The sequence below is a fragment of the Ovis aries genome, chromosome 20 (assembly GCF_016772045.2).
Source record: "Ovis aries strain OAR_USU_Benz2616 breed Rambouillet chromosome 20, ARS-UI_Ramb_v3.0, whole genome shotgun sequence".
NCBI classification, from domain to species: domain Eukaryota; kingdom Metazoa; phylum Chordata; class Mammalia; order Artiodactyla; family Bovidae; genus Ovis; species Ovis aries.
Genome location: NC_056073.1, coordinates 34,184,733 through 34,210,388, shown reverse-complemented (window position 1 = coordinate 34,210,388; position 25,656 = coordinate 34,184,733). Strand labels below are relative to the sequence as shown.

At 37.9% G+C, this 25,656-nt stretch overlaps 1 protein-coding gene and 1 non-coding gene across 3 annotated transcripts; one reads left to right on the top strand and one right to left on the bottom strand.

Moving 5' to 3' along the window:
- Positions 1-5,020: 5,020 nt before the first annotated feature.
- On the top strand, positions 5,021-24,025 carry LOC101109654 (placental prolactin-related protein 3-like). 2 transcript variants are annotated; one of them, XM_042237521.2, is made up of 5 exons: positions 5,021-5,224; positions 11,782-11,963; positions 13,567-13,674; positions 15,423-15,602; positions 20,707-24,025. In XM_042237521.2, the coding sequence occupies exons 1-5, from the start codon at positions 5,164-5,166 to the stop codon at positions 20,725-20,727; spliced, it is 552 nt and encodes a 183-aa protein (XP_042093455.1). In that variant the 5' UTR covers positions 5,021-5,163; the 3' UTR covers positions 20,728-24,025. The 2 variants fall into 2 exon arrangements, with proteins under 2 accessions (XP_042093455.1, XP_014958299.3); XM_015102813.4 differs by lacking the exon at positions 20,707-24,025 and adding an exon at positions 16,235-18,848 and having other exon boundaries at positions 5,045-5,224.
- On the bottom strand, positions 9,489-9,597 carry LOC114109792 (U6 spliceosomal RNA). Its single transcript, XR_003586367.1, has one exon. It is a non-coding gene; the product is annotated as a U6 spliceosomal RNA (small nuclear RNA).
- Positions 24,026-25,656: the final 1,631 nt, after the last annotated feature.

Below are 25,656 nucleotides of genomic sequence, written 5' to 3'. Positions count from 1 at the left end.
CCTTCCCCCATTGTATCCACAAATCTGTTCTCTGTGTCTCTCTTCCTGCCCTGAAAATAGGGTAACCAGTGCCATTTTTCTAGATTCCATATATACATTAATATACAATATTTGGTTTTCTCTTTCTGACTTACTTCACTCTACATAACAGGCTGCAGGTTCATCCACCTCAGCTCAAGTGACCCAAATTCGTTTCTTTATAAGGTTAATTAAAATTCCTTTGTACAGATGTACCACAACTTCTTTATCCATTCCTCTCTCAATGCACATCTAGATTACTTCCATGTCCTGGCTATTGTAAACACTGTTGCAATGAATTTTGGGTACACGTGTCTTTATGAATTATGGTTTTCTCAGGATATATGCCCAATAGTAGAATTTCTAGGACATATGGTAGTTTTGTTAGGACTTCCCTGATGGCTCAGCAGCTAGAGAATCTGCCTGCAATGCAGGAGACATAGGAGATGGTTCAATCCCTAGGTCGGGAAGCTCCTTGGAGGAGGAAATGGCAACCCACTCCAGTATACTTGCCATTTCCACCTACCCCTCTGCCATAGTGCTGACCCTCATTTACATATGTATTAGAAAAGATTTTCCCTGTTTATTAATAAGTCACATTCCTGTCATCTGACATGTTTACCTTTTATCTTTTGAAGAGAACACAGGTAAGTTCCACTCTCTTAGACAGCATCACAACACAATTTTATCAGTTATAGTCATCATGCTATTCATTAGATCCTCAGACCTTATAATTTTCATATTTTAAAATGTATAACCTTTAACAAACCCATCCCTATTTCCCACACTCTCCAAGCCTTGGCAATCACTTACCTATGCTGTTTCTGAGTTCCACTGGTTTTTCTTTTTAGATTGCTTACAATTGAGATCATACAGTAACTGTCTTTCTCTAACTTGTCTTACTTAGCATTAGGCCCACCAATTTCATCCATGCTGCCACAAATGGAAGAATTTCTTTCTTTTTCAATGGCTAAATAAAATTCATATATATATATATATATATATATATATATCACATCCCATTGTTGCAATCTCTTCACCTGCTGACAGATACCTAGATTGTTCCCATAATTGGTTGTTTCTAGGCTACTGTGAATATAGATGCAATGAACATGGGAGTACAGGTTTCCTTTGAAACAATTATTTCATTTCCTCTGAATATATACGCAGAAATGAATATATATACAGAAGTGGGTTAATGGCCGCATAACAGTTCCTTGTGAAATATCATGAGATACTTCCAGAAGGTATTCCATGGAAGTTGCACCAATATACATTCCTCCCAATAATCCATTAAGACCTCCATTTTCTAGACCTCCTCAACCACACTTATATATTACTTTATGGTAAAAGCCATTTAAACAGGAATGAGGTGGTGCGTTTTACTTTTGATTTCCACTTCCCTGATAGTGATGTTGAGCATCTTGTGATATACTTCTTGGGCATTCTGTATGTCTCATTTGGGGAGAAAATTGTCTATTCTTAAAAAATAGCATGCATTTTGTAAACTGTATTTGAATAAATAAAACTCAGTTACCTATCCATACACCAAAATAAATAACAGAAATACAATAATCCCATTTACAATTGCATCAAAAAATAAAATACTTAGAAATATATTTAAGCAAGGTGTTGAAAGATTTATGTATGAAAACATTCAAGATACTCATGAAAGAAATGTATAAAGACACAAGACGGAACATATTTCATATTTATTGACTGGAAGAATTAATATTGTTAATGCATCCATACTACCAAAATCTATCTGTATATTCATTGCAGTGTCTTTCAAAATTCCAAGGCATGGTTCACAAAACAGAAAAAAAAAAAAATTCTACAACTTTTATAAAACCGTTCTTGTTGTTCAGTTGCCAGGTCTTGTCTGACTCTTTGTGACTCCACAGACTGCAACATGCCAGACTTTCTGTCCCTTACCATCTCCTAGAATTTGCCCAAGTTCATGCCCACTGAATTGGTGATGCCATCCAACCATCTCATCCTCTGTCACCCTTTCTTCTGCCTTCAATCTTTCCCAGCATCAGGATCTTTTCCAATAAGTCAGCTATTCACATTAAGTGGCCAAAGTATTGGAGATTCAGCTTCAGCATCAGTCCTCCTGAGAGTAAATGGGGGGATTTCCTTTACGGTTGCTGTTTTGATCTCCTTGGTGCCCAGGGACTCTCAAGAGTCTTCTACAGCACCACGGTTCAAAATCATCAGTTCTTCAGCACTCTGCCTTCTGTATTTTCTGTCCAGCTCTTATATGTGTACATGACTACTGGAAAGAGCTTAGTCTTGGCTATACAGACCTCTGTCAGCAAAGTAATGTTTTTGCTTTTAACACACTGTCTAGGTTTGTCACAGCTTTCCTCCCAAGAAGCAATCATTGTCTAATTTCATGGCTGCAGTAACCAACCACAGTGATTTTAGAGCCCAAGAAGAGAAAATCTGGCACTGCTTCCACCTTTTCCCCTTCTATTTGCCATGTAAATGATGGGATCAGATACAATGAGCTTCGCTTTTCTGATATTGAGTTTTAAGCCAGCTTTTTCATTCTCTTTCACTCTCATCAAGAGGTTCTTTAGTTCCTCTTCACTTTCTGCCATTAGACTGGTATCATTCACATATCTGAGGCTGTTGATATTTCTCCCAGCAGTCTTGATTCCAGCCTTTTGGACTCATCAAGTCCAGCATTTTACATGACATGGTCTGCATATAAGTTAAATCAGCAGAGTGACAATCTTCAGCCTTGACGAACTCCTTCACTAATTTTGAGCCAGTTTATTGTTCCTTGTCTGCCTCTAACTGTTGCATTTGGAACTGCAAACAGGTTTCTCAGAAGACAGGTAAGGTTGTTCTGGTATTCCCATCTCCTTAAGAGTTTTCCAATTTGTTGAGATCCACACTGTTTGGTGAGGTCAATGAAGCAGATGTTTTTTTCTGGAATTCCCTTACTTTCTCTATGTTCCAGCAACTGTTGGCAATTTGATTTCTGGTTTATCTGACTTTTCTAAATGCAGCTTGAACATCCGGAATTTCTAGGTTCACATAATGCTGAAGTCTAGCCTGGAGGATTTTGAGCATAACCTTACTCATGGGAGATGAGTTCAACAGTTCTGTGGCTTGAACATTCTTTAGTACTGCCTTTCTTGAGAATTGGGATGAGGATTGACCTCTTCCTGTCCTCTGGCCACTGCTGGCTTTTCCAAATTTTCTGACGCATTGAGTGGAGCACTTTAATAGCATCATCTTTGAGGATTTTAAATAGCTTTGCTGGCATTCTATCACTTCCACTAGCTTTATGGGCAGCTGTGCTTCTTAAGCCCCACTTGACTTCACATGCCAGATTGTCATTGTCTGGCTCTGAGGGAGAAACTACACCATTGTGATTATCTGAGTTATTAAGATATATTTTTGTATATTTTTTTCTGTGTACTTTTTCCATCTCTTCTTGGTCTATTCTGATGTATTAAATTACAAAACACCAAAGAGTGAAAGTGATCTTGGGAAAGAAGAGTGAAGTTTGAGACTAGGGTTGCTGATTTCAAATTGTATTAGAAAGCTATAGTAATCAAGACAGAATGATTTGCTTCTGGCACAAAAACAGACACATAGATCAACAGAACAGAACAGAGAAGCTGAAAGAATTCATACTCATATATTGTCGGTTAGCTTATGAAAAGGGAGCCACTTGTCCATCCAGTGGGGAAAGGACAAGCTTTTCAAAATGGCACTGAGAAAACTGGATAGTCCTTTGAAAAAATGAAGCTGTGTCCCTGTCTTTTACCATACACATAAATCAACTAAAAAGGAATTAAAAAGTTGAACATAAGACTTTAAGTGATTAAACCCTTAGAAGAATACATTGAGGTAGTCTTCTTGCCATCGGTTTTTGCAGTGAGTTTTTGGATTTCACACCAAAAGCAACAACTCCAAAACAAACTAGTGGGACCACATCAAACTCCAAACAAAGGAACATCAACAAAATCAATGGCAATTTACAGATTGACAGAAGATATTTCCAAATCATATATTTGATAAGGGCTTAATATCCTAAAATACATGAGACATACAACTCAAGGACAAAACCCCCCAAATAATCCAAATTTTTAATGGAGCATAAGAAAAATGACAGTTTCACCAAATCTGAAGATTAGACTGTAGATGAGAGACACAGAAAGTTTTTCCTTCTAGAACAACAAAAGCCTGTGCCTTCCTGGCATTACTTTCTTCATCTCCACTCACTTGTTTGACAACTACAGTTCACAGTGTACATCCTTCAGTCAAGAGCAATCACCCGCAGCGAGCTATAATATGTACTAAGAGCCCCACTGGGGCGGGGGGACTAATATTTGCATACTTACTAATGAGGCATATCAAAAGGAAGGTAATTTCCAGAGTTTACCACTCCATTGTTTTCTATGTTTCATTTCAAAATTGAGCCACCTAGTAAGGAAAATGAGTTAAGAGACTCAATAATATATAGATAGAAAATCAGTTTAAATGGGTGCATGAATGGATTATAATTTGGGGGTAATGTATTACTACTGTTGTAACTGTAGTCCTTTTGGTTCTCGAATGCATCAGGATAATAATTAGTTATAAATATTAATACCAATCTAGGGACACATACTATTAAAGTTATAGTGAATAGAGAAAGACATAGAATATACTAGGCAAGAAGTCAAAGTATGGGAAGTCAGCAATGGCAGCAAAGTGCAGTGCAGTATTGCCTTGAGAGGAAGGAAGGAGCTCAAAGTTTCTTGAAATTCCAAAAATGAGCCGGATGTGAGGAATTAGCTTAATTTGTAAACCAGAAACTCTACCAGAAGAAATTTAAGTTCATAAAAACATTATGATGCTAAAACCCAAAATTTAGATAGAGAATAGATTAGGGTCTGGTATATAGACATTCAAAATTCTCCATTGATTAGTGCATCAGGCACTCAAGGACCACCCTCACTGAAGTCTTTCTCTATTTCTCAACCTGCAGGTACCAGCATGGAGAAAGAGACAGCTCTACTCCACAGGCAGTGGAACCCTATTATATGTCCTCCTGGTTTTCCTTAAGAAGCAGTCCATGCAGCAGATTTCCTCTATCCCATCCAATCCTGCTGTCTCCCAACGGTCAACAGTCATTCTGCAATGCCCATGGCTCCAGCTTCCAGCTTCTGTGGACACCAGTGGACTTACAACCCTGTCCGAGGTATGAAAGGCTGCAGCATGGCTTGTCTATGTGGTTCTCCCTCTGTTCAGACTGTGACAGATTAGTTAGTTCACTCCCCAACAGCTTCAAATGCCTCCCCCATCCCAGTGGATGGCCATGGACGTGGGGATCTCTCCCCTGCGCTTCAGCTCCTTCTCCCCCAGGTGCAGGCTGGTCCCACTTGCTCTGCTCCTTCTTTTCCCTTCCTCCTTGTCCCTTCTTTCCTTTGTCCTACTGAGTTCCGTATGGACCGGATATTCCTTCTCAGTAGTCAGGAAGTCCTGCCAGTATTCACCTGTTCTGTGGGAACTGCTCCGTCTTTAGACATTCTTGATGCATCAGTGGAGAGAGGTGTACTCCACTTCCACCTGCTCCTCCATCATCTTGTCCACCCCATATGTACATGTATTAAAAACAAGTTTCCCTTTCTCTTAAGTAACACTGTCATCACCATACACGTTTAACTTTTGCTTTTTGAAGAGAACCCAGGTAAGTTCCACTCTCTTCAGTTCAGTCTGTCATTCAGTGGTGTGCGACTCTATGTGACCCCATGGACTCTGGCAACACAGGCTTCCCTGTCCATAAACAACTCCCAGAGCTTGTTCAATGTCATGATTAGATCTCATGATAGATCATGAAGTTCAAACTTAGATCCTCAGACCTTATTATTTTTTTATACAAGAAAATATTTAACCTTTAAAAATCTCTCCCTATTTGTCCTACCCTCCAGTCTTTGGCAATCATTTTTCTACTCTGAGTTCCATCTTTTGTTTTTGAAATTCCTTTTACTTGAGATCCTATGATATTCGTCTTTCTCTCACTTAGTTCACTTGGCATGGTACCCTCCAGTTCCATCCGTGTTGCCAGAAATGAAAGGATTTCTTTCTTTTTCTGACAGCTAAATAATATTTTCCTGTACATGTCACATCACATTGTTTTAATCCATTCACCTGTTGAAAAATTATTGTTTCTATAATAAGGCTACTGTGAATAATGCTGCAGTGAGCATAGGAATAGGGATATCTCTTTGAGACAATGATTTCATTTCCTTGACTATATATCCAGAAGTGGGATAATGGATCACATAACTGTTCTCTTTTAAATTTCTTGAGGAAACTCCACAGCATGTTTCTGTGGGAGTTGCACCAGCATACCTCCTTTCCAACAGTGCATAAGCACTCCTTTTCTCCACATCCTCAATAACATTTGTCTTTTCTTACATTTTTCAGTACTACCCTTTCCAGCAGGTATGAGGTGATATCTCTTGTGCTTTTGATCTGCATTTTCTTTGATTATTCGTTATGCTGAGCATCTTGTCATATACCTCTTGATCATCTACATGTCTTATTTGTGGGAAAATGTCTGTTCTTTAAAGGTGTAGCATACATTATGTTTACTATATTCCAATATATGAAACTCAGTTGGCGACCTAGATATCAACAATGAACTATCAGAAACTGCAATAAAGAAAACAATCCCATTTACTATTGCATCAAAAAAAGATAAAACGCTTAAAAATAAACCTAAGCAAGGTGTTGAAAAATTTTATACAGACCCTTTAAGACATTGACAAGGGAAATTTAAAAAGAGTTAAAGATATGTAAAGTTAGGTTGTCCATTCAATGTGTTTCCTGAGGTAGGATCTGTATTACTATAAACTTCCCTCTTAGAACTGCTATTGTTGCATCCTGTAGGTTTTAGATCATCATGTTTTCATTGTTCTTTGTTTCTAGGAATGTTTTGATTTCCCTTATGTCTTTAGTAAGCTTTTCATTGTTTAGAAATGTGTTGTTTAGTCACCATGTGTTTGTGTTCGTTAAAGTTATTTTTTCCTATTATCGATATCTAGTCTCATAGTGTTGTGGTCAGAGAAAATGCTTGAAATAATTTCAATTTCCTTAAGTTTATTGAGGTTTGATTGTGACTCAAGATGAGGATAATACTCCATGTGCATTTGAGAGAAACTGTATTCTTCTGCATTTGAATGGAATGTTCAGAAGATATCAGTTAGGTCTGTTTGCTCTAATATTTCCTTTTAGGCTTATGTTTCTGTATTAACTTTCTGTTCTGTTGATCTATCCATTGGTATAGGTGCGGTGTTAACATGCCCTACTATTATTGTGTTATGGTCAGTTTCCCCTTTTGTGTCAGTTGGTGTTTACCTTATGTATTGAGGTGCTCTTATGTTGGGTACATAAATAGTTAAAATTGTTATGTCTTTTTCTTGGACTGATCCCTTGATCATTTGGTAGTGTCCTTCTTTATCTCTTATAATAGTTTTGATTTTAAGGTTTATTGTTTCTGATACTAGAATTGCCAATCTTGCTTTCTTTTGATTTCCATTTGCATGGAATATCTTTTTTCCATCCTCTCACTTTCAGTGTGTATGTGTCTCTAGGACTGAAGTGGATCTCTTGTAGACAGCATATATATGGGTCTTGTTTTCATATCCATTCAGCCAGTCTATGTGTTTTGGTAAGAATGGCAGAAGATAATAGCAAATAAAGCAACTGATAAAAGATTGCTTTCCAAAATACAAGCAACTCAAACAACTCAGTCATCAAAAGCAAAGGCAAGAACTGCAAAATAAACTAGTGAGACCATATCAAACTCAAAACCTTTCTCATAGTAAAAGAAGCTATCTGTAAAATGAAATGGAAACCTATGGAATGAAAAAGAAAAATTTTGCAAATCACATATTTGGTAAGGGCTTTGTATCCAAGTATATATGAGACCCATGCAACTCAGTAGAAAAAGAAATCAAAACAACCCAAATTATTAAATGAGCAGAGGAAGAGTAAATGATTTGAAAAATCTGAAGAGTAGACTGTAGATGACAGACACTGTAAGGTTTTCCTTCCAGAACAGAAGCCTGTGTCTCCCTGGCATTGCTTTCTTTCTTTATCTCCAACACCTGTTTGGTGACTGCAGTTCCCAGTATACATCCTTCACTCAATAGCAATCACCCTACAGTGAGCTATATGTGCTAAGAATACCCTACTAACTACAAAAACTAATAATTACATACTTGATCTTGAAGCATCTAAAATCCAAGGTGATTTCCAGAATTTTCCACTCCATTGTTTTCTACATTCTATTTCAAAATTGAAACACCTACTAAGGAAAAATGAGTAGGGGACCTCAATAATACATGGATATAAAGTCATTTAAAACTGGGAGCATTACTGGATTATAACTTGAGGGAATGTATTATTACTAATACTACTATAATTTTCTTCCCTTTAATTCTTTGCTATACTAGGTTGATATTCATTTAAAATAGTAATAACAACATAGAGGCATATAGTACTCAAGTTACAGTAGATTGAGAAAGACAAAGCTTATGAGGCAGGAAGTGAAATAACAGAAAGTAGCAATGGTATCAAAGCAAAGGGAAGTATTGCCTAGAAAGGAAGCAGATTTCTCTAACTGTTTGGAGACAACACGAACAGGCCAGATGGGAGTCAACAAGCTTAAGCTGTATACCAGAAACTGCACCAGAAAGAAAATGAAGTTCATAAAATATGCTGATGCTAAACATTAAAATCCAGACAGTAAGAGAATAGGGTAGGGTTTATGTAGATGCTGAAAACTACTCAGAGAGGTAGGCATGGAAGCAAATACACTAATGAGCATCAGAGAAATCAAAGCACAAAAGTGTCGGAAAATTATAAACAGACTTGGTAGTCTAATCAAAAGAATAAGAGAATCAAATTATAAAACGAAAATATAAAGACTACTGCACATGTTAGAACCAGAGAATGCTCAGCAGAGAAAATTTCAGCCTTAGTGACCAGTGAACAGAAGCCTCCAGCATCAGGAACAAACACTGGGCAGGACTCAAGACTGTGCGCTTCTGGGAACAGCCTCAGTTTCAGTTTGGGCACTATACCACCTAAAGTCGAATGCAGACAAGGATTATAGCTTGCTATGGCACTGAATCACAGACAGTAGTGTTTGTTAGTTTATTTTTCTCATGTTACTATAAATTTGATGAATCACTAACCAATGATAATTTATATCATCAGCTTCCAGTCAGATCCTCTTTAGTCATAAATTGGATATCTGAACCTGTTATATGATTCTCAATAACAGTTTTAATAATTAAATTTATTGATGTTTAATTGAAGGGTAATTGCTTTACAATACTGTACTGCTTTTGGCCACACATCAGCATGTATCAGTCATAGGTATACCTACATACCCTGGATCTTGAATCTCCTTGCCACCTTCCTTTCAGTCTCATCCTTCAAAGTTGTTACCAAAAAATATGGAAGGCTTCACAAATTTGTGTGTCATCCTTGGGCAGGGGCCATGCTAATTTTCTCAGTATTATTCCAACTTTTTAATATATGTGCTACCAAAGCAAACACAGGAATAACATTTTAACAGGAAAAAAAAATCATATAGTTAGTCATCTACCAATAAATGATTAATTACATTAGGAACTAGGGTATTCTGCGCTATTTGCTGCCTCTAATAAAATTGAATTGTATAAGGTCCAAAGTTCCAAGAAGAAATTAAGCATATATTTATGCATAACACATGTATACATGCACAGAAATAGATGCACACAAATATGTCCATGTTATACAAGATATTATTCTCCTTGCCTGCCTCAATAAGCTCTTTAGTTGATGAGAGAGATAGTCCCAAATTTCTCAAACTTATATGTCTTCCTTTTAAGAACCACTCCTTTTATTTTCATCACCTAATTTTAAATAACCATTTTATTCTTAGATAGTATGCCCCTTTATACTAAGAGCAGAGAAAACCTGAAAGTGAAAGCGAAGTCACTCAGTCGTGTCGGACTCTGCGACCCCTTGCACTGTAGCCAACGAAGCTCCTCTGTCCATGGGATTCTCCAGGCAAGAATAACAGAGTGGGATGCCATTTCCTTCTCCAGAGGATCTTCCCAACCCAGGGATCGAACCCATGTTTCCCACATTGGAGGCAGACGCTTTAACCTCTGAGCCACCAGGAAATGCTAATATCTTATCCTTAATTAAACTACCACTATTTGGTGAATTGGAAAAAGAATCATGTTCAGATCTCATTCAGGAGGATAAAATCTCTATTTTATCAGTTCCTTGTTAAAACTCAATTCTTGCTCACTTCAGACTTAAATTCTGCTTATTACAAAGGACAAAAAGGAAAAGTAATATTAAAATCATGCTTGCAAGAGTCTATGATTTTATGGTTCTGTTGGGCAAAGGTAGGGTCAGGAATAATTTCTGAAATATTACAATATATCATGGAAGCATGAAGGTCTAGTTCTACTATTGAAGAGGAGATGTTTGGAGATGGTTCAGAAAATAAGTCCCATGGGTTGTCAGGGTGTACTCCACCAGACAGATAAACTGTGTCCATAAAAAGTCAAAGTCAGGAAAGGGCAGGCCTTGTTCATAGAGCTGATGACGCTGTCTTGGGTGATGACCAGGTAATATTCTTGTGTTACCATTTGGAGATTTATTTGCTGTTTTCTTGAAGAAATAAACGTAACAAGAAGATTAAAGATGCATAAAAGTAGAACTGTCAAGGTGCCTAGAAGAAAGGCTAGCCAGCAGAACCAGGCCCCCACACTGATAATTGTCAAAGACTGTAACAGTGAATGTTTTATAGACAGAGCAGAACAAGTGGATAAAACCAATGTTCTAGGGTCACTTTGTTTTGCAGTCAAAGACAAAATAGTTTTCTCCTAAGCACAATCATCAAGCTCTGGATGTGGCCCTGGTTGCACACATGCAGACTGAGAGCCACAGGCATGTGTGATGTGACATCAGGAAGTGAACAGATGAGTGTATTGGTGCCCAGTCACCTGCATCTGCTAATAATGGGAACTGGGGAAAATTACTTGCTCTCTCCAAGTCATTGCATCTTTATTAACAGAACTTGATGATCATAGTGAAGATTAAGGCTATCTCACAAGGTTCTTGTGAAACACAAATTTTAAGATGTTTTAAAGCTTTGGGGAAAGTATCAAAAACATGCATGGGGTTACTAAGGTGAGTGAGCAGATCCAAGGTACAATAACCTTTTCTCTTAGTATTCTCTTTTGTACTCAATAGTAGTAATCAGTCAGTAATGTGTTTCCTCTTAAGCCAATGTGATGGTAAACCACACAGATCAACTGGGCTTTTCTTGTCATTTCAGTGTCTAAAATGCAAGCATTAGTCAATGTAGAGTGAAAAAAGTACAAACTCCTAGAGGGCCTTGCTGCCAAAGTCTGCAGACTCCAAACATTAAACTGTCTTTAAAAAATGGCCTAAAAATTCTTGCTCAGAATTAAGTTACAAATGTTTGCAGAGCACAGAAATACTTCTGGGAGCAATATAAAATTACAGGGAGTAACATGCTTCTCCAACTAGCTATCTGTGCAAATATCATCATCCTTTTAAACTGACACAGAAAACACTCCTTCTTCCCCAACCCAGCTACTACAGTACCAACTCCTGCTCAGAGCAACAAGGAAGGAGAAGGCTTTCCTCCACGGGACAGATTTGATAACCTCAGGTGACTAGATCATCTCAGAATGGCTCGTGTTTTTAATTAAACAGGGTCCTGCCTGCTGCTGCTGCTGGTCATGTCAAATCTGCTCCTGTGCCACGGCAACTCATACCAGTCTTCCTGTCCTAACGTGACTGACATCCCCCTGGAATCCTTTACAGTACTGGTACTCAATGCCTCCAGGCTGTCCCACAACATCTTTAAGCATTCCAGAATAATGTTCAATGAGTTTGTAAGTACTGCGGTGGTGGTTTAGTTGCTAAGTTGTTTCCGACTCTTGTGACCCCATGGACTATAGCCTGCCAGGCTCACAGATGGAGCCCTTGCGTAAGTGACTGGGCTATACTGTCCTTTCAACAAGAAGGCTGCCTCAGCCAAACTTCAAATAACACAGTCTCTAGGTCAAAGAAGCCATCAACTCATAAGATGTGGAATACGAAGAATGGATCAGTTTTGCGAAATCTCAAGGATTCCTAAGAAGTGCATTTAGTTTTTCAATTTCCTTTCATTCATTTTCTTCAGTAAATTTCCAAAATAAATGATTTTGTATTTGTCAGCCAAGAATGCCATAAAATAATACAATAGACTCAGTGGAATAAACAAAATAAATTTATTTCCTCACAGTTCTGGGGGCTAGAAGTTCCAGATCAGGGTGCCAGCAAGATGAGGTTCTGGTAAGAATTCTTTCCCCCCAGGCTGGATTCTCCATGCATCCTCACACAGGGTGGGGGGTGGGGAAGAGAGATAGAGGAAAAGACACAGAGACACAGAGACATGTATTGCTTCAGTGTTCCACCCTAAGAGCTCATTTCACCTTAATGGGCTTCACTGGTGGCTCAGATGGTAAAGAATCTGCGCGCAATGTGAGAGACCTGGGTTCTATCCATGGGTCTGGAAGATTCCCTGGAGAAGGGAATGGCAAGCCACTCCAGTATTCTTGCCTGAGAAATCCCACAGACAGAGGAGTCTGGTGGGCTAGGGTCCATTTCAAAACACAGTACTTTGGCAGTTAGGGCTCTAATACATGAAGTTGAAGAACACGCATTCAGTCCACAATACTACCTGACATAAAGCACCTTTAGGTGGGACTGGGGAAAAGGAAGCATGTTGATTTTCTGGTCCTTCAGTGTCTCTCTGGGCTTTCTTCTCCAGGCTCAGAGTAAATATCCAATAAATGAGAACTGCTCTGCAGTGAACTTGGTGGATGGAACATGTTAAACAAAGCTGAATCCTGGTGTTTTAAGATTTGCAGAGAATAGCTTTAGAGCTACAATAGGAGGGGAGTTTACAGTTGGAAACAATTATTCTGTTTCTAATGAAAGTATTTGAAAGTTGTATGTTCATTCCTTTAGATCAATCAAGGAGCCCAAAGCAGAGCCGACAGCTAATAAAAAGTGGTGCTGAAGGTTTCTATTAAAGAATACTGGAGTAGGCTGCTCAACCATCTTGCAAGGGATGCTCCGCACCTAGGGATCAAACCTGAGTCTTCTTATATCTCCTGCATTCACAGGAATGTTTTTTACCACTACTGTCACCTGGGAAGCACCAAGTATTGGTTCAAAAGTACTATATGTGGTTCAAATACTAAAAAGTAAAAACAAAACAAAACAAAAACAGATTTAAAAAAGAGAATAGAAAAGGTTGAACTTAGAAAAGTTAGATGTAAAATCATTTCTATAGAGACAATTTATAGAAAAAGTAGGAAAAGGATGACTTTCAAATTTTGTGATGGCTGCTCGTTAAAATTACACGACTGTCAAACATGTTGATGTTCTGGTAATGGGTTCACCTACTGAATGCCCAACAACCCTAACTAATTGCCTGATCACTTTCAGGATGTAAAATATGCCCAGGGCCAACTGTACTATATCAATGCCACCAACAGCTGCCACAGCAATTCCCTCCACACTCCTGAAGAAAGAGAAAAAGTCCTAGAGGCAACTGTGAGTCTTTCACCTGGGTTTTTCACCGGATCAAATGAGACAGTATGTAGCTTACCAGGCTTCATAATATTAGAGGTTATGGTAACTGTACATGCAGAAAATGGTGGAGGAACCATAAGCAACTGAAGAGAAATTATATTATGCACTTGATGAAGCATGAGTGAAATCAAGGGATGACTAATGATCTGTAGTAGCAACATAAACAACAGATCTATAAATTGTCCATGCAGACAACGTTAGTTCAACCAAAGCATTAGACACAGGATTGCAGCCAATATACTGTGTGAAAACAGGGAATGAATGGGAACTTCCATGTGCAAAATATAAGATTGCAAAATTCATGAATATGTAAGAAACACACGCCAGTTTTGAGTACTCCCTGTTACTAGTGACGGCTAAGTGGGAGTCCTATACCGCACCACCCAAGCCACCGAGTCTGCCTTTCAAGGCTCTCCTGATTCTGCTTCTACTTCTCTGACACCTCCTTCATTCATCATTCTCAATGACTCTTCTGTCACCTTTTAATTTATAAGTCTCCTCCACAATGGCCTATAAAACATTGCTTTGCTTCTCATGTCCGCAACAATGGCTCTGTTCTGAGGACAACACAGTTTACATATCAAGCCTCAATCATTTATGGCAACTCCAAATTTTCACCATTATAATCTCTCCTTTCTGATATCATGCATTATCCTTCCTCCTAACATTATATAATATCTTTTAACATGCATCCCCCATTAAAATACTATCTTCTCTCTCTACAACCTTCTTAATGATCCCAGAATTCTTTTCCTCTGTTAAGCTCATTAGTAATGAGGATGATCAAGTAAAGAAAAAAGGTCAAAGAGGAAGAAGAGGAGGGATTGTTCAATAAGCTTAAATTTAAAGTTTATTGAGAGTTACCATTAGGCCATACATTTACTAAGCACTTTATGTGCATTACCAATTTAATCCTATTCCGTTCTCTGTTCTTTACCAGTAAAACAGTTTATGGCTGTAAAGAAATCAAGCATATTAATTAGAGATCTTCAGCCCCTGGGATTTTCAGGCTCAATTCTGCTAGTAGTAGTGAACTGGCCGGGGGGAGGGGCGGGATCACTCCATTGTGAATCCCACTGATGCTGTAACTAACTACAATGCTGTGCCATTTTCTGCCTGGAGACATGTCAACAAAACAGACTGCTCTGATGTCAGCAGGGGGCTGGTGTTGGGATCAACTGTGGAGAGAAAGCCAGTTTAGGGAAATCATGTCTCTTTGCTGTAATATCATAAAACAATTACTGATCAAACATCAATATGAATGACTCACTTGATTCATTAATATGAATGAATCACTGGGTGACAATGATGTGGGCACAGGTGAAATCCCTCTTTCCTGGGTTAGGCACTACAGACACATAATGACTTGCCATAAATACTTAGATTCTCTCACGCAAACATACAAACATAAAAGAACTCTCTGAGTGGTGGTAGAACTTCAGAAGAAAAAAGAAAATTATTCATGTTATAAATTAGAATGCATCAGAAGAATTAGTTCCTAAAATAACCTAGATTTTTAATAATTCAGCAAAGTGTGAACTAATAGCTTACATTTTATAATTTTGAAACTTTTACTATCTTCAAAAATCTCTGCATACACACAGGAATAACCAAATTATTTAGGTCGGCTGCTCTGAGCAAAGATCGCATGTTACTAAAACCCCTGAATTATGATTATTTTAATGAGACTGTGTCTTCTGGTTGCTTAGATTGAAGACCTTAGTAAGTGGATACTCATGTTGCTGTACTCCTGGAATAGACCTCTGTGTTATCTAGTCACGGACCTGCGGAGTATGAAAGAAGTCTCAGATACTATCGTATCAAGTGCCAGAGAGAGTGTGAAAAATCTACTAGAACTTCAAGCATTCATAGAGAGGCAATTCTGCCAGGTGAGCATCCTGCAGAGGGCTTTCTTGCTTTGCTCATCAATGAAAGAGGTGACCTCTGTAATGTGTAAGGTGTTTGGAATTATCTCATTTTGCAAGAAAAAGATTCATGACTTCTATATGCTAGACTACTACTACATAAAGCAGGAGCCTAGGCATTCATAGTGATAGACTCTACTGTAAAGGAATCAGAACTTCACTGCAATTTTTGACATGGGCAGCCTTCCCTGCATTGCACACAATTCCACCAAAAGCTTGGCTCTTCCTGAGCACAGTTGGTTGAAATATTTTCAAGAGTAAGAGAGCTAGAGAACAGAATTTCCAAGATCAGCATTTTCTTCAAAGTAACCCAGGACATATGCTATTGAAGTTCCAACTGTCTTCTTTCTCTGTTTTCCTCAAATCAAAGGATGAGAGTGGGAAGGAAGAAAAGAGAAAGTTAAAAGTAACCTTGAGTTATGTTTCTACATTTTAGACTCCTAATAGTTTTTTCATAGGCTGGCTTCAAAATCCACATATAGAGAATTTTATATACATATGTCTTCCCCAAATCTTAATTTGATAATTAGAAGCAAAGAAAAAATAAGCAAATCTTAATAAAATACATAAGAAGTCTTTATCCTTTGGGTATTCAGATTATTGTTCCAGTAAGGCAGAAGATGTTGAAGGCTCACATTTACTGGTATGCACTCCCATCCCTGGAGTCCAGCAATGAAGATGTGCGCCATTCTGCATTTTATAAGCTGTTCAAGTGCCTGTATAGGGATTCACGTAAAGTTGACACATATATGAAGATGCTGGGATGCCGAATCACCAATTCGTGCCAAATCCACATCCATCCCATCCGGCTCTGAGGTGGTCATGATGATGTATCCCATAGCAAGCTTTTTTGAACTTATAGCTTTTTAATGTATGCTCTGTGAAATTGGTCCCCTTTTAAAAAAATAAACACAGACTCTGTATAGATGTCAAAATCTAAGAGGCCAATTTCTTAACATTTCTTATCTTCATTTAATAGAAAATCAAAAGAAAATCCACCCCTACAATTGAGAGAATGAAGCTCTATTACAATTAGTCACAAGTAGCAGAAGCTGGCACTCCACTCCAGTACTCTTGCCTAGAAAATCCAATGGACGGAGGAGCCTGGTAGGCTGTAGTCCACGGGGTCGCTAAGAGTCAGACATGACTGAGTGACTTCCTTTTCACTTTTCACTTTCATGCATTGTAGAAGGAAATGGCAACCCACTCCAGTGTTCTTGCCTGGAGAATCCCAGGGATGGGGGAGCCTGGTGGGCTTCAGTTTATGGGGTCGTACAGAGTCGGACACGACTGAAGTGACTTAGCAGCAGCAGCAGCAGCAGCAGCAGCAGCAGCAGCAGCAGAAGCTGGCATTACAAAGAAGACCATTAAGATATTACTTCATAATCACAGTCAATTATTCTGGTCAAGTTATTAGAATCAAAGAATTAGATAATTGTTCATCGTTCTGGTCATACCAATTCTACCAAGAGAATTCTCAAGATTCTTTATGAAAGCCAGCCATGAACTCTCAGGCAACTATCACAATGTTACATCAGACAATATAAGTACTTCACACCTTTGTATAAATAGCATGAGGTTTACTGAACTGTCTAAAGATTGTTAGGATGCTGTCTTAGTCCTTCTGGGTTGCAATAACACAGGCTTAAAAACAATGGAAATGGATTTCCACAACATGGTCATGCAGGATCCTTACTGGTCATACACTTCTTACTGTATCCTCACACGGGGGGAGGGCTCGGGAGCTCTGTGTTTCTCTTGTATATAAAAGCATTCATCTTATTGAAGAGGCTTCATCCTTATAACTCCATCACTTCACAAAGGCTCCACCTAGGGTTACCATAACCATGGGAATCAGGATTTCATAATATGAAACTTCTGGGGGACACAAAGTTTGAGACCATAGCAGATACAAAGGTGAACTGGCTCATCCTACTCCAGGGGCTATCGTCACCCACACTCCACTGCATCCTCATCTCCTGCATCACCTTGCAGCCATTCATACATTGCATCACTCTGGGTTTCCCAAGTCCAGGTCAGTCAAGTGTCAGCTCCTTCTCATATTCAGCCTATTCAATGTTTCCCTCTCCCCTGCTGAGGCCCAGGGGACCTACCAGGAAGTGCAGATGTGTCCATTCTGCAAGGTTCCTTCTCTCTCCCTCCCTGGATCTTCATTCCTTGGGCCATATTGGAACAGGGCAGATGGTAATGAGATGGGAATAGCTTTCTCTTGGTCCAGATGGACTGATCTGAAATTCCCCCTGACTGACAAGTGTTTCTCTTGAGGGTTATCCTTTTGATTTTCCAGGACATTCACAAGTTGGGGATCCCCAATGTCATAGTTTCCTTTTTAATCAGGGGAAATGTTCTGGAACCCACAGCTCCCCACCTGCAGTAGTCATCAGAGCTTCTCTGTTTCCCTCACTCTGCAAGCATCATCTGGAGAATATTAAGCAGCCTACAGTTAGCTGCCTACTAGCTGACACACAGGAAACCCATGTGTCATAAACACTCTAAACAATTGAATGGCAGAAATTCTAGTGTGCATCTGCCCCCCGCCCAGGGATTTTGGACAATTGTCCAACTGGTCACATAGACACTGAGTAGATCAGAATACTTGATTTAAAAACACATTTATCTGAGATGTGAGATACCATTTTCTCTTCCTTTTAGAGTAACTATCCTTTTCATTAATTATTTGGCCTTACAAACATACCGTAGTAGGTCCCAGAATTATAAAATCCTCCAAATAGACTGAGTCTCTACTGAGACTGGATTAGGGTTGCTCAGCTTGTTCAACAGCCTTCAAACAAACTGGTGTGAGGGCCAATCTCTTGACTGGCTGTCCTAAGAAGTCAGTGATGTTGTTGGGCTGGTTTTGTAGCATCTTTAGGGCTTCAGAAGTAATTCCTAGTAAACAGCAAATGGGAAATCAAAAGGTAGAAGGCAAAGGAGGATGAATATGAGAGAAGGAAGAGAGAGACAGAAGGAGGAAAAGCAGCAAAGAAAAAGTGAGCCAAGAACTCGCAGGAAGGAAATTGCAACTATTTCTAGTGACACATGTTCACCAGACTTATTGCAGTGATCATTTTTGCAGTATGTATCAAATAATTACATTGTACCCCTGAAACCAAAATAACATTATATGTCAATATGATCTATGTATAATGATACCTGAAACTGAAATACAATACTTGTCAATGTGACCTATATATAATGATCATATAATCATTGTGTTATATACATAACACATATGCATACCTTCAGTTTAAGTTCAGTCATCAGGCTCCCCTGTCCTCCACCATCTCCTGGACCTTGCTCAAACTCATGTCCATCAAGTCGGTGATGCCATCCAACCATCTCATCCTCCATCTCCTTCTCCTCCTGCCATCCATCTTTCCCATCATCAGAGTCATTTCCAATGAGTCAGTTTTTTTGCATCAGGTGGAAAAATCACTGAAGCTTCAGCTTCAGTACCAGCCCTTTCAATGAATATTCTGGGCTGATTTCCTTTAGTATTGACTGGTTTGATCTCCTTGCAGTCCAGGGGACTCTCAAGAGTCTTCTCCAACAGTGCAGTTCAAAAACATCAATTCCTCTGTGCTCAGTTTCCTTATGGTCTAGCTCTCACATCCATACTGACTGTTGGAAAAACCATAGCTTTGTCTAGATGGAATTTTACTTATATATATATAAACATATATGTACACAGAACTATGTAAGGAAAAGTTTTGAAAAGGAATATAATTCTATTTTGGATGAAGAAAACAAATCAACTTGTATATATTTGTTTGCAAATGTGCATTTTAGCTATCATGTTAGGTCTAAAACTTTATCTTCAAATGTAGGTTATGTTTATGCTGATGAAACAGAAACGTGTCTTAACCTTGTAACATTAACTGCAGAACAGCTTATTTACAACAGCTAACCGAAACCACAAAATTTTGAAACCTATAGGCCTGCCCAATACTCTGCTTTTTGTCATTTAACCAATTGATCATTGACTTAATTCCTCCCTGACTCAGATACTCTTATAGGTGCTTAGTCTACATCAATAAACTAAGCAGGCAGACACTTATTCTCATGGAACTGATATTACAGCCTGGGGAAGACAGATAATCTGCAATAAACATGAATCCAAACTAATTAACCTCCAATTAAAATAAATAAATTTATATTTATGAAAAAGTTTTAGTCTTGCAAGTACATTATATGATATGTTAACAGGTGATCTGTACTATGGGAAAAGAAATAGGAAAGCAGAGGATGGGGTTTCGGGAATGAATGTGAAGAAAGGGACATGACTTAAAGAAAAACAATTTAGACCACACTGAGGGGAGCAAACATGCTCTCTTGCATTCAAGATTCAAGTTTTCCCCTGTCCAATCAAGACTCTTGGTCTTCTACCCAACTTCAAAAATGTTTCCGTCTCTGAGGCTCTATGCAGACTCATGCAAACATGGATGTTCTGAACATTCTGCCTCTCTTCAGTTGAACTGGTTTCATAAAAATTGTTGGCAAACTCCCCCAAATTAAGTAACATTTTATGCAGCAAATTTTGATAATTTTCTGATTCCTGGAGATCTAATATCCAAATTATTTTCCATTTTTCAACACACTGTCAGTGACCTAATTATATTATGTAAAAATATTATATATGCATTGCTATTCTAATATATTATGACTTTTAAAAATATACACAAAATATAAACTAAATTACAGTGAGATAAAAATAAATAAAAATAGAAATGGTAACATTTTCTTCCCCAGGGCATGAAGATATTCATTTTTATGGCCACTGGACTAATAGATTCTGAATGTACACACATAATTATACCAGTTGTTTAACTATAATAATAATGTAGTTTCTTTTATGTATAGCTTCAGTCAAAGTTCTCAGAATACCACAAGGGGCCAAGAATGAAATTAGTGAATAACTCTCTTCATATGCATATATAAAATTTTGAGCTCAATTAAGTAATCACCTAAAGTTCTATTGTCATTCCATCAATGCATCTACTGGTAAGTAATCCAAACTCTACAATAGATTTCTTTTTTTTTTTTTCAGGATTTAAATCACAAATCATAATAAAGGCAGAGCAATGGACTTGAAAAAAATGGCCTAGTGAAAAATTTGGCTTAAAGCTCAACATTCAGAAAACGAAAATCATGGCATCTGGTCCCATTACTTTATGGCAAATAGATGGGGAAATAGTGGAAAACATTGGCTGACTTTATTTTTCTGAGCTCCAAAATCAATGCAGATGTTGACTGAATCTGAACATTAAAAGACGCTTACTCCTTTGAAGGAAAGTTATGACCAACCTAGACAGCATATTAAAAAACAGAGACATTTTTCTGGAATTGAACTGCAGGAGTTGCTTGTATATTTTTGAGATTAATTGTTTGTCAGTTGCTTCGTTTGCTATTATTTTCTCCCATTCTGAATGCTGTTTTTTCACCTTGGTTATAGTTTCTTTTGTTGTGCAGAAGCTTTTAAGTTTAATTAGGTCCCATTTGTTTATTTTTGCTTTTATTTCTAATATTCTGGGAGGTGGGTCATAGAGGATCCTGCTGTGATTTATGTCGGAGAGTGTTTTGCCTATGTTCTCCTCTAGGAGTTTTATAGTTTCTGGTCTTACGTTTAGATCTTTAATCCATTTTGAGTTTATCTTTTTGTATGGTGTTAGAAAGTGTTCTAGTTTCATTCTTTTACAAGCGGTTGACCAGTTTTCCCAGCACCACTTGTTAGAGATTGTCTTTAATCCATTGTATATTCTTGCATCCTTTGTTGAAAATAAGGTGCCCATAGGTGCGTGAATTTATCTCTGGGCTTTCTATTTTGTTCCATTGATCTATACTTCTGTCTTTGTGCCAGTACCATACTGTCTTGATGACTGTGGCTTTGTAGTAGAGCCTGAAGTCACGCAGGTTGATTCCTCCAGTTCCATTCTTCTTTCTCAAGATTGCCTTGGCTATTTGAGGTTTTTCATATTTCCATACAAATTGTGAAATTATTTGTTCTAGCTCTGTGAAAAATACCGCTGGTAGCTTGATAGGGATTGCATTGAATCTGTAGATTGCTTTGGGTAGTATACTCATTTCCACTATATTGATTCTTCCGATCCATGAACATGGTATATTTCTCCATCTATTAGTGCCCTCTTTGATTTCTTTCACCAGTGTTTTATAGTTTTCTATATATAAGTCTTTAGTTTCTTTAGGTAGATTTATTCCTAAGTATTTCATTTTTTTTCATTTTAATGGTGAATGGACTTGTTTCCTTAATTTCTCTTTCTATTTTCTCATTGTTAGTGTATAGGAATGCAAGGGATTTCTGTGTGTTGATTTTATATCTGAAACTTTACTATATTCATTGATTAACTCTAGTAATTTTCTGGTGGAGTCTTTAGGGTTTTCTATGTAGAGGATCATGTCATCTGCAAACAGTAAGAATTTTACTTCTTTTTTTCCAATCTGGATTCCTTTTATTTCTTTTTCTGTTCTGATTGCTGTGGCCAAAACTTCCACAACTATGTTGAATAATAATAGTGAAAGTGGGCATCCTTGTCTTGTTCCTGACTTTAGGGGAAATGCTTTCAATTTTTCATCATTGAGGATAATGTTTGCTGTGGGTTTGTCATATATATCTTTTATTATGTTGAGGTATGTTCCTTCTATTCCTGCTTTCTGGAGAGTTTTTATCATAAATGGATGTTGAATTTTGTCAAAGGCTTTCTCTGCATCTATTGAGATCATCATATGGCTTTTATATTTCAATTTGTTAATGTGGTGAATTACATTGATTGATTTGAGGATATTGAAGAATCCTTGCATCCCTGGGATAAAGCCCACTTGGTCATGGTGTATGATCTTTTTAATGTGTTGTTGGATTCTGATTGCTAGAATTTTGTTGAGGATTTTTGTATCTATGTTCATCAGTGATATTGGCCTGTAATTTTCTTTTTTTTTTTTTGGCCTCTTTGTCAGGTTTTGGTATTAGGGTGATGGTGGCCTCATAGAATGAGTTTGGAAGTTTACGTTCCTGTGCAATTTTCTGGAAGAGTTTGAGTAGGATAGGTGTTAGGTCTTCTCCAAATTTTTGGTAGAATTCAGCTGTGAAGCCGTCTGGGCTTGGGCTTTTGTGCACTGGAAGATTTCTGATTACAGTTCAATTTCCATGCTTGTGATGGATCTGTTAAGATTTTCTATTTCTTCCTTGTTTAGTTTTGGAAAGTTGTACTTTTCTAAGAATTTGTCCATTTCTTCCACGTTGTCCATTTTATTAGCATATAATTGCTGTATATATTATTTTTTTAATTTACTTTTAATTGGAGTATAATTGCTTTACAATGTGTTGGTTTCTGCTGTACAACAATGAGAATCAGCCATAAGTATACATGTATCCCTCCCTCTTGAATCCCCCCACCACGCACCCCATCCCACTTCTCTAGGTTGTCACAGAGCACTGGCTAAGCTTCCTGTGTCACACAGCCACTTCCCACTAGCTACCTATTAATATTTTACATTTGGTAATGTACTAAGTGTCAACGCTACTCTCTCAATTCAACTTGCCCTCTTCTTCCCCCATTGTATCCACAAATCTCTTCTCTGTCTGTGTCTCTCTTCCTGCCCTGAAAATAGGTTAACCAGTGCCATTTTTCTAGATTCCATACATACATTAATATACAATATTTGCTTTTCTCTTTCTGACTTACTTCATTCTACATAACAGGCTGCAGGTTCATCCACCTCAGCTCAAGTGACCCAAATCGCTTCCTTTTAAGGTTAATTAAAATTCCCTTGTATAGATGTACCACACCATCTTTATCCATTCCTCTCTCAAAGCACGTCTAGATTACTTTCATGTCCTGGCTATTGTAAACACTGTTGCAATGAATTTTGGGGTACATGTGTCTTTATTAATTATGGTTTTCTCAGCGTATATGCCCAATAGTAGTATTTCTAGGACATATGGTAGTTTTGTTAGGACTTCCCTGATGGCTCAGCAGCTAAAGAATCTGCCTGCAATGCAGGAGACACAGGAGACGGTTCAATCCCTAGGTCGGGAAGCTCCTTGGAGGAGGAAATGGCAACCCACTCCAGTATATTTGCCATTTCCACCTACCCCTCTGCCATAGTGCTGACCCTCATTTACATATATATTAGAAAAGATTTTCCCTGTTTATTAATAAGTCACATTCCTGTCATCTGACATGTTTACCTTTTATTTTTTGAAGAGAACACAGGTAAGTTTCACTCTATTATACAGCATCAATTGTACAACACAATTTTATCAGTTATAGTCATCATGCTACACATTAGATCTTCAAACCTTATGATTTTCATATGTTAAGATGTGAATAAAAATATGTGTTTTACAAATACATTCCTATTTCCTCCACTTCAAGCCCTGGCAACCACTTTCCTACACTGTTTCTGAGTTCTACTTTTTTTTTTTTAAGATTCCTCACAATTGAGGTCATACAGTATCTGTCTTTCTTCAACTTATTTAACTTAGCATAAGCCCCTCCAATTTCATCCATGCTGCCACAAATGGAAGAATTTGCTTCTTTATTAATGGCCAAATAAAATTCATATATATATATATAATATATATATCACATCACATTATTTTAATCTCTTCGCCTGCTGACAGATACTTAGATTGTCCTATAAAAGGTTGTTTTTAGGCTTCTGTGATGGAGAAGGAAATGGAAACCCACTCCAGTATCTTGCCTGGAAAATATCATGAATGAGGAGCCTGGTAGGCTGCAGCATGGGGTCACTAGAATCAGACACGAGTGAGCGACTTCACTTTCACTTTTCACTTTCATGCATTGGAGAAGGAAATGGTAACCCATGCCAGAGTTCTTACCTGGAGAATCCCATGGATGGGGGAGCTTGGTGGGCTGCCATCTATGGGGTCGCAAAGAGTCAGACACGACTGAAGCGACTTAGCAGCAGCAACAGGTTACTGTCAATATTGATATAATGAATAAGGGAGTACAGATTTCTCTTTGAGATAATTATTTCATTTCCTTTGAATGTATATTCGGAAATAAATATACATCCAGAAGTGGGATTAATGGCTACATAACAGTTCTTTGTGAAACTTCCAGAAGCTATTCCATGGGAGTTGCACCAATATACATGCCAATCAATAATCCATTAAGACCTCCATTTTCTACACATCCTCAATCACACTTATTTCTTACTTTTTGGTAAAAGCCATTTAAACAGGAATGAGGTGGTATATGTTGCACTTCCTTGATAGTGATGTTGAGCAACTTGCCATATACTACTTGGGCATTCTGTATGTTTTATTGGGGAGATGGGATTGTCTATTCTGTAAAAAAAATAGCATGCATTTTTTAAACTGTGTTTGAATATACAAAACTCAGTTAACTATCCATACACCAAAACAAATTACAGAAATACAAATAATTATGTTTATAATTGCACACCAAAAATAAAATACTTAGAAATAAATTTAAGCAAGGTTTTTAAAGAACAATGTATGAAAACATTCAAGACACTCATGAGAGAAATGTTTAAAAGACACAAAAGGAAACGTATTTCATATTTATTGACTGGAAGAATTAATATTGTTAATACATCCATACTACCCAAAGCTATCTACATATTCACTGCAGTCTCTTTCAAAATTCCAAGGCATTTTTCACAAAACAGAAATAAAAAATTCTACAACTTGTATAAAATTGTTGTTCTCTTTCAGTTGCCAGGTCATGTCTGACTCTTTGTGACTCCACAGCCTTCAACATGCCAGACTTCCCTGTCTTTTACCATCTCCTAGAATTTGCCCAAGTTTGTGCCCATTGAATTGGTGATGCCATCCAACAATCCCGTCCTCTCTCAGCCTCTTTTTCTTATGTCTTCAATCTTTCCCAGCATCAGGGTCTTTTCCAATGAGTCAGCTATTCACATTAGGTGGCCAAAGTATTGGAGCTTCAGCTTCAGCATCAGTCCTTCAGAAGAGTATTTGGGGTTGATTTCC

Excerpts from the sequence above, each read along its gene's own strand:
- LOC101109654 (XM_015102813.4), top strand. The coding sequence starts at position 5,164 with ATGCCCATGGCTCCAGCTTCCAGCTTCTGTGGACACCAGTGGACTTAC. Across the intron at positions 5,225-11,781 it reads GACTTACAACCCTGTCCGAG|GGTCCTGCCTGCTGCTGCTG; the intron begins GTATGAAAGGCT and ends TTAATTAAACAG. Across the intron at positions 13,675-15,422 it reads AAAAAGTCCTAGAGGCAACT|ATTGAAGACCTTAGTAAGTG; the intron begins GTGAGTCTTTCA and ends CTGGTTGCTTAG.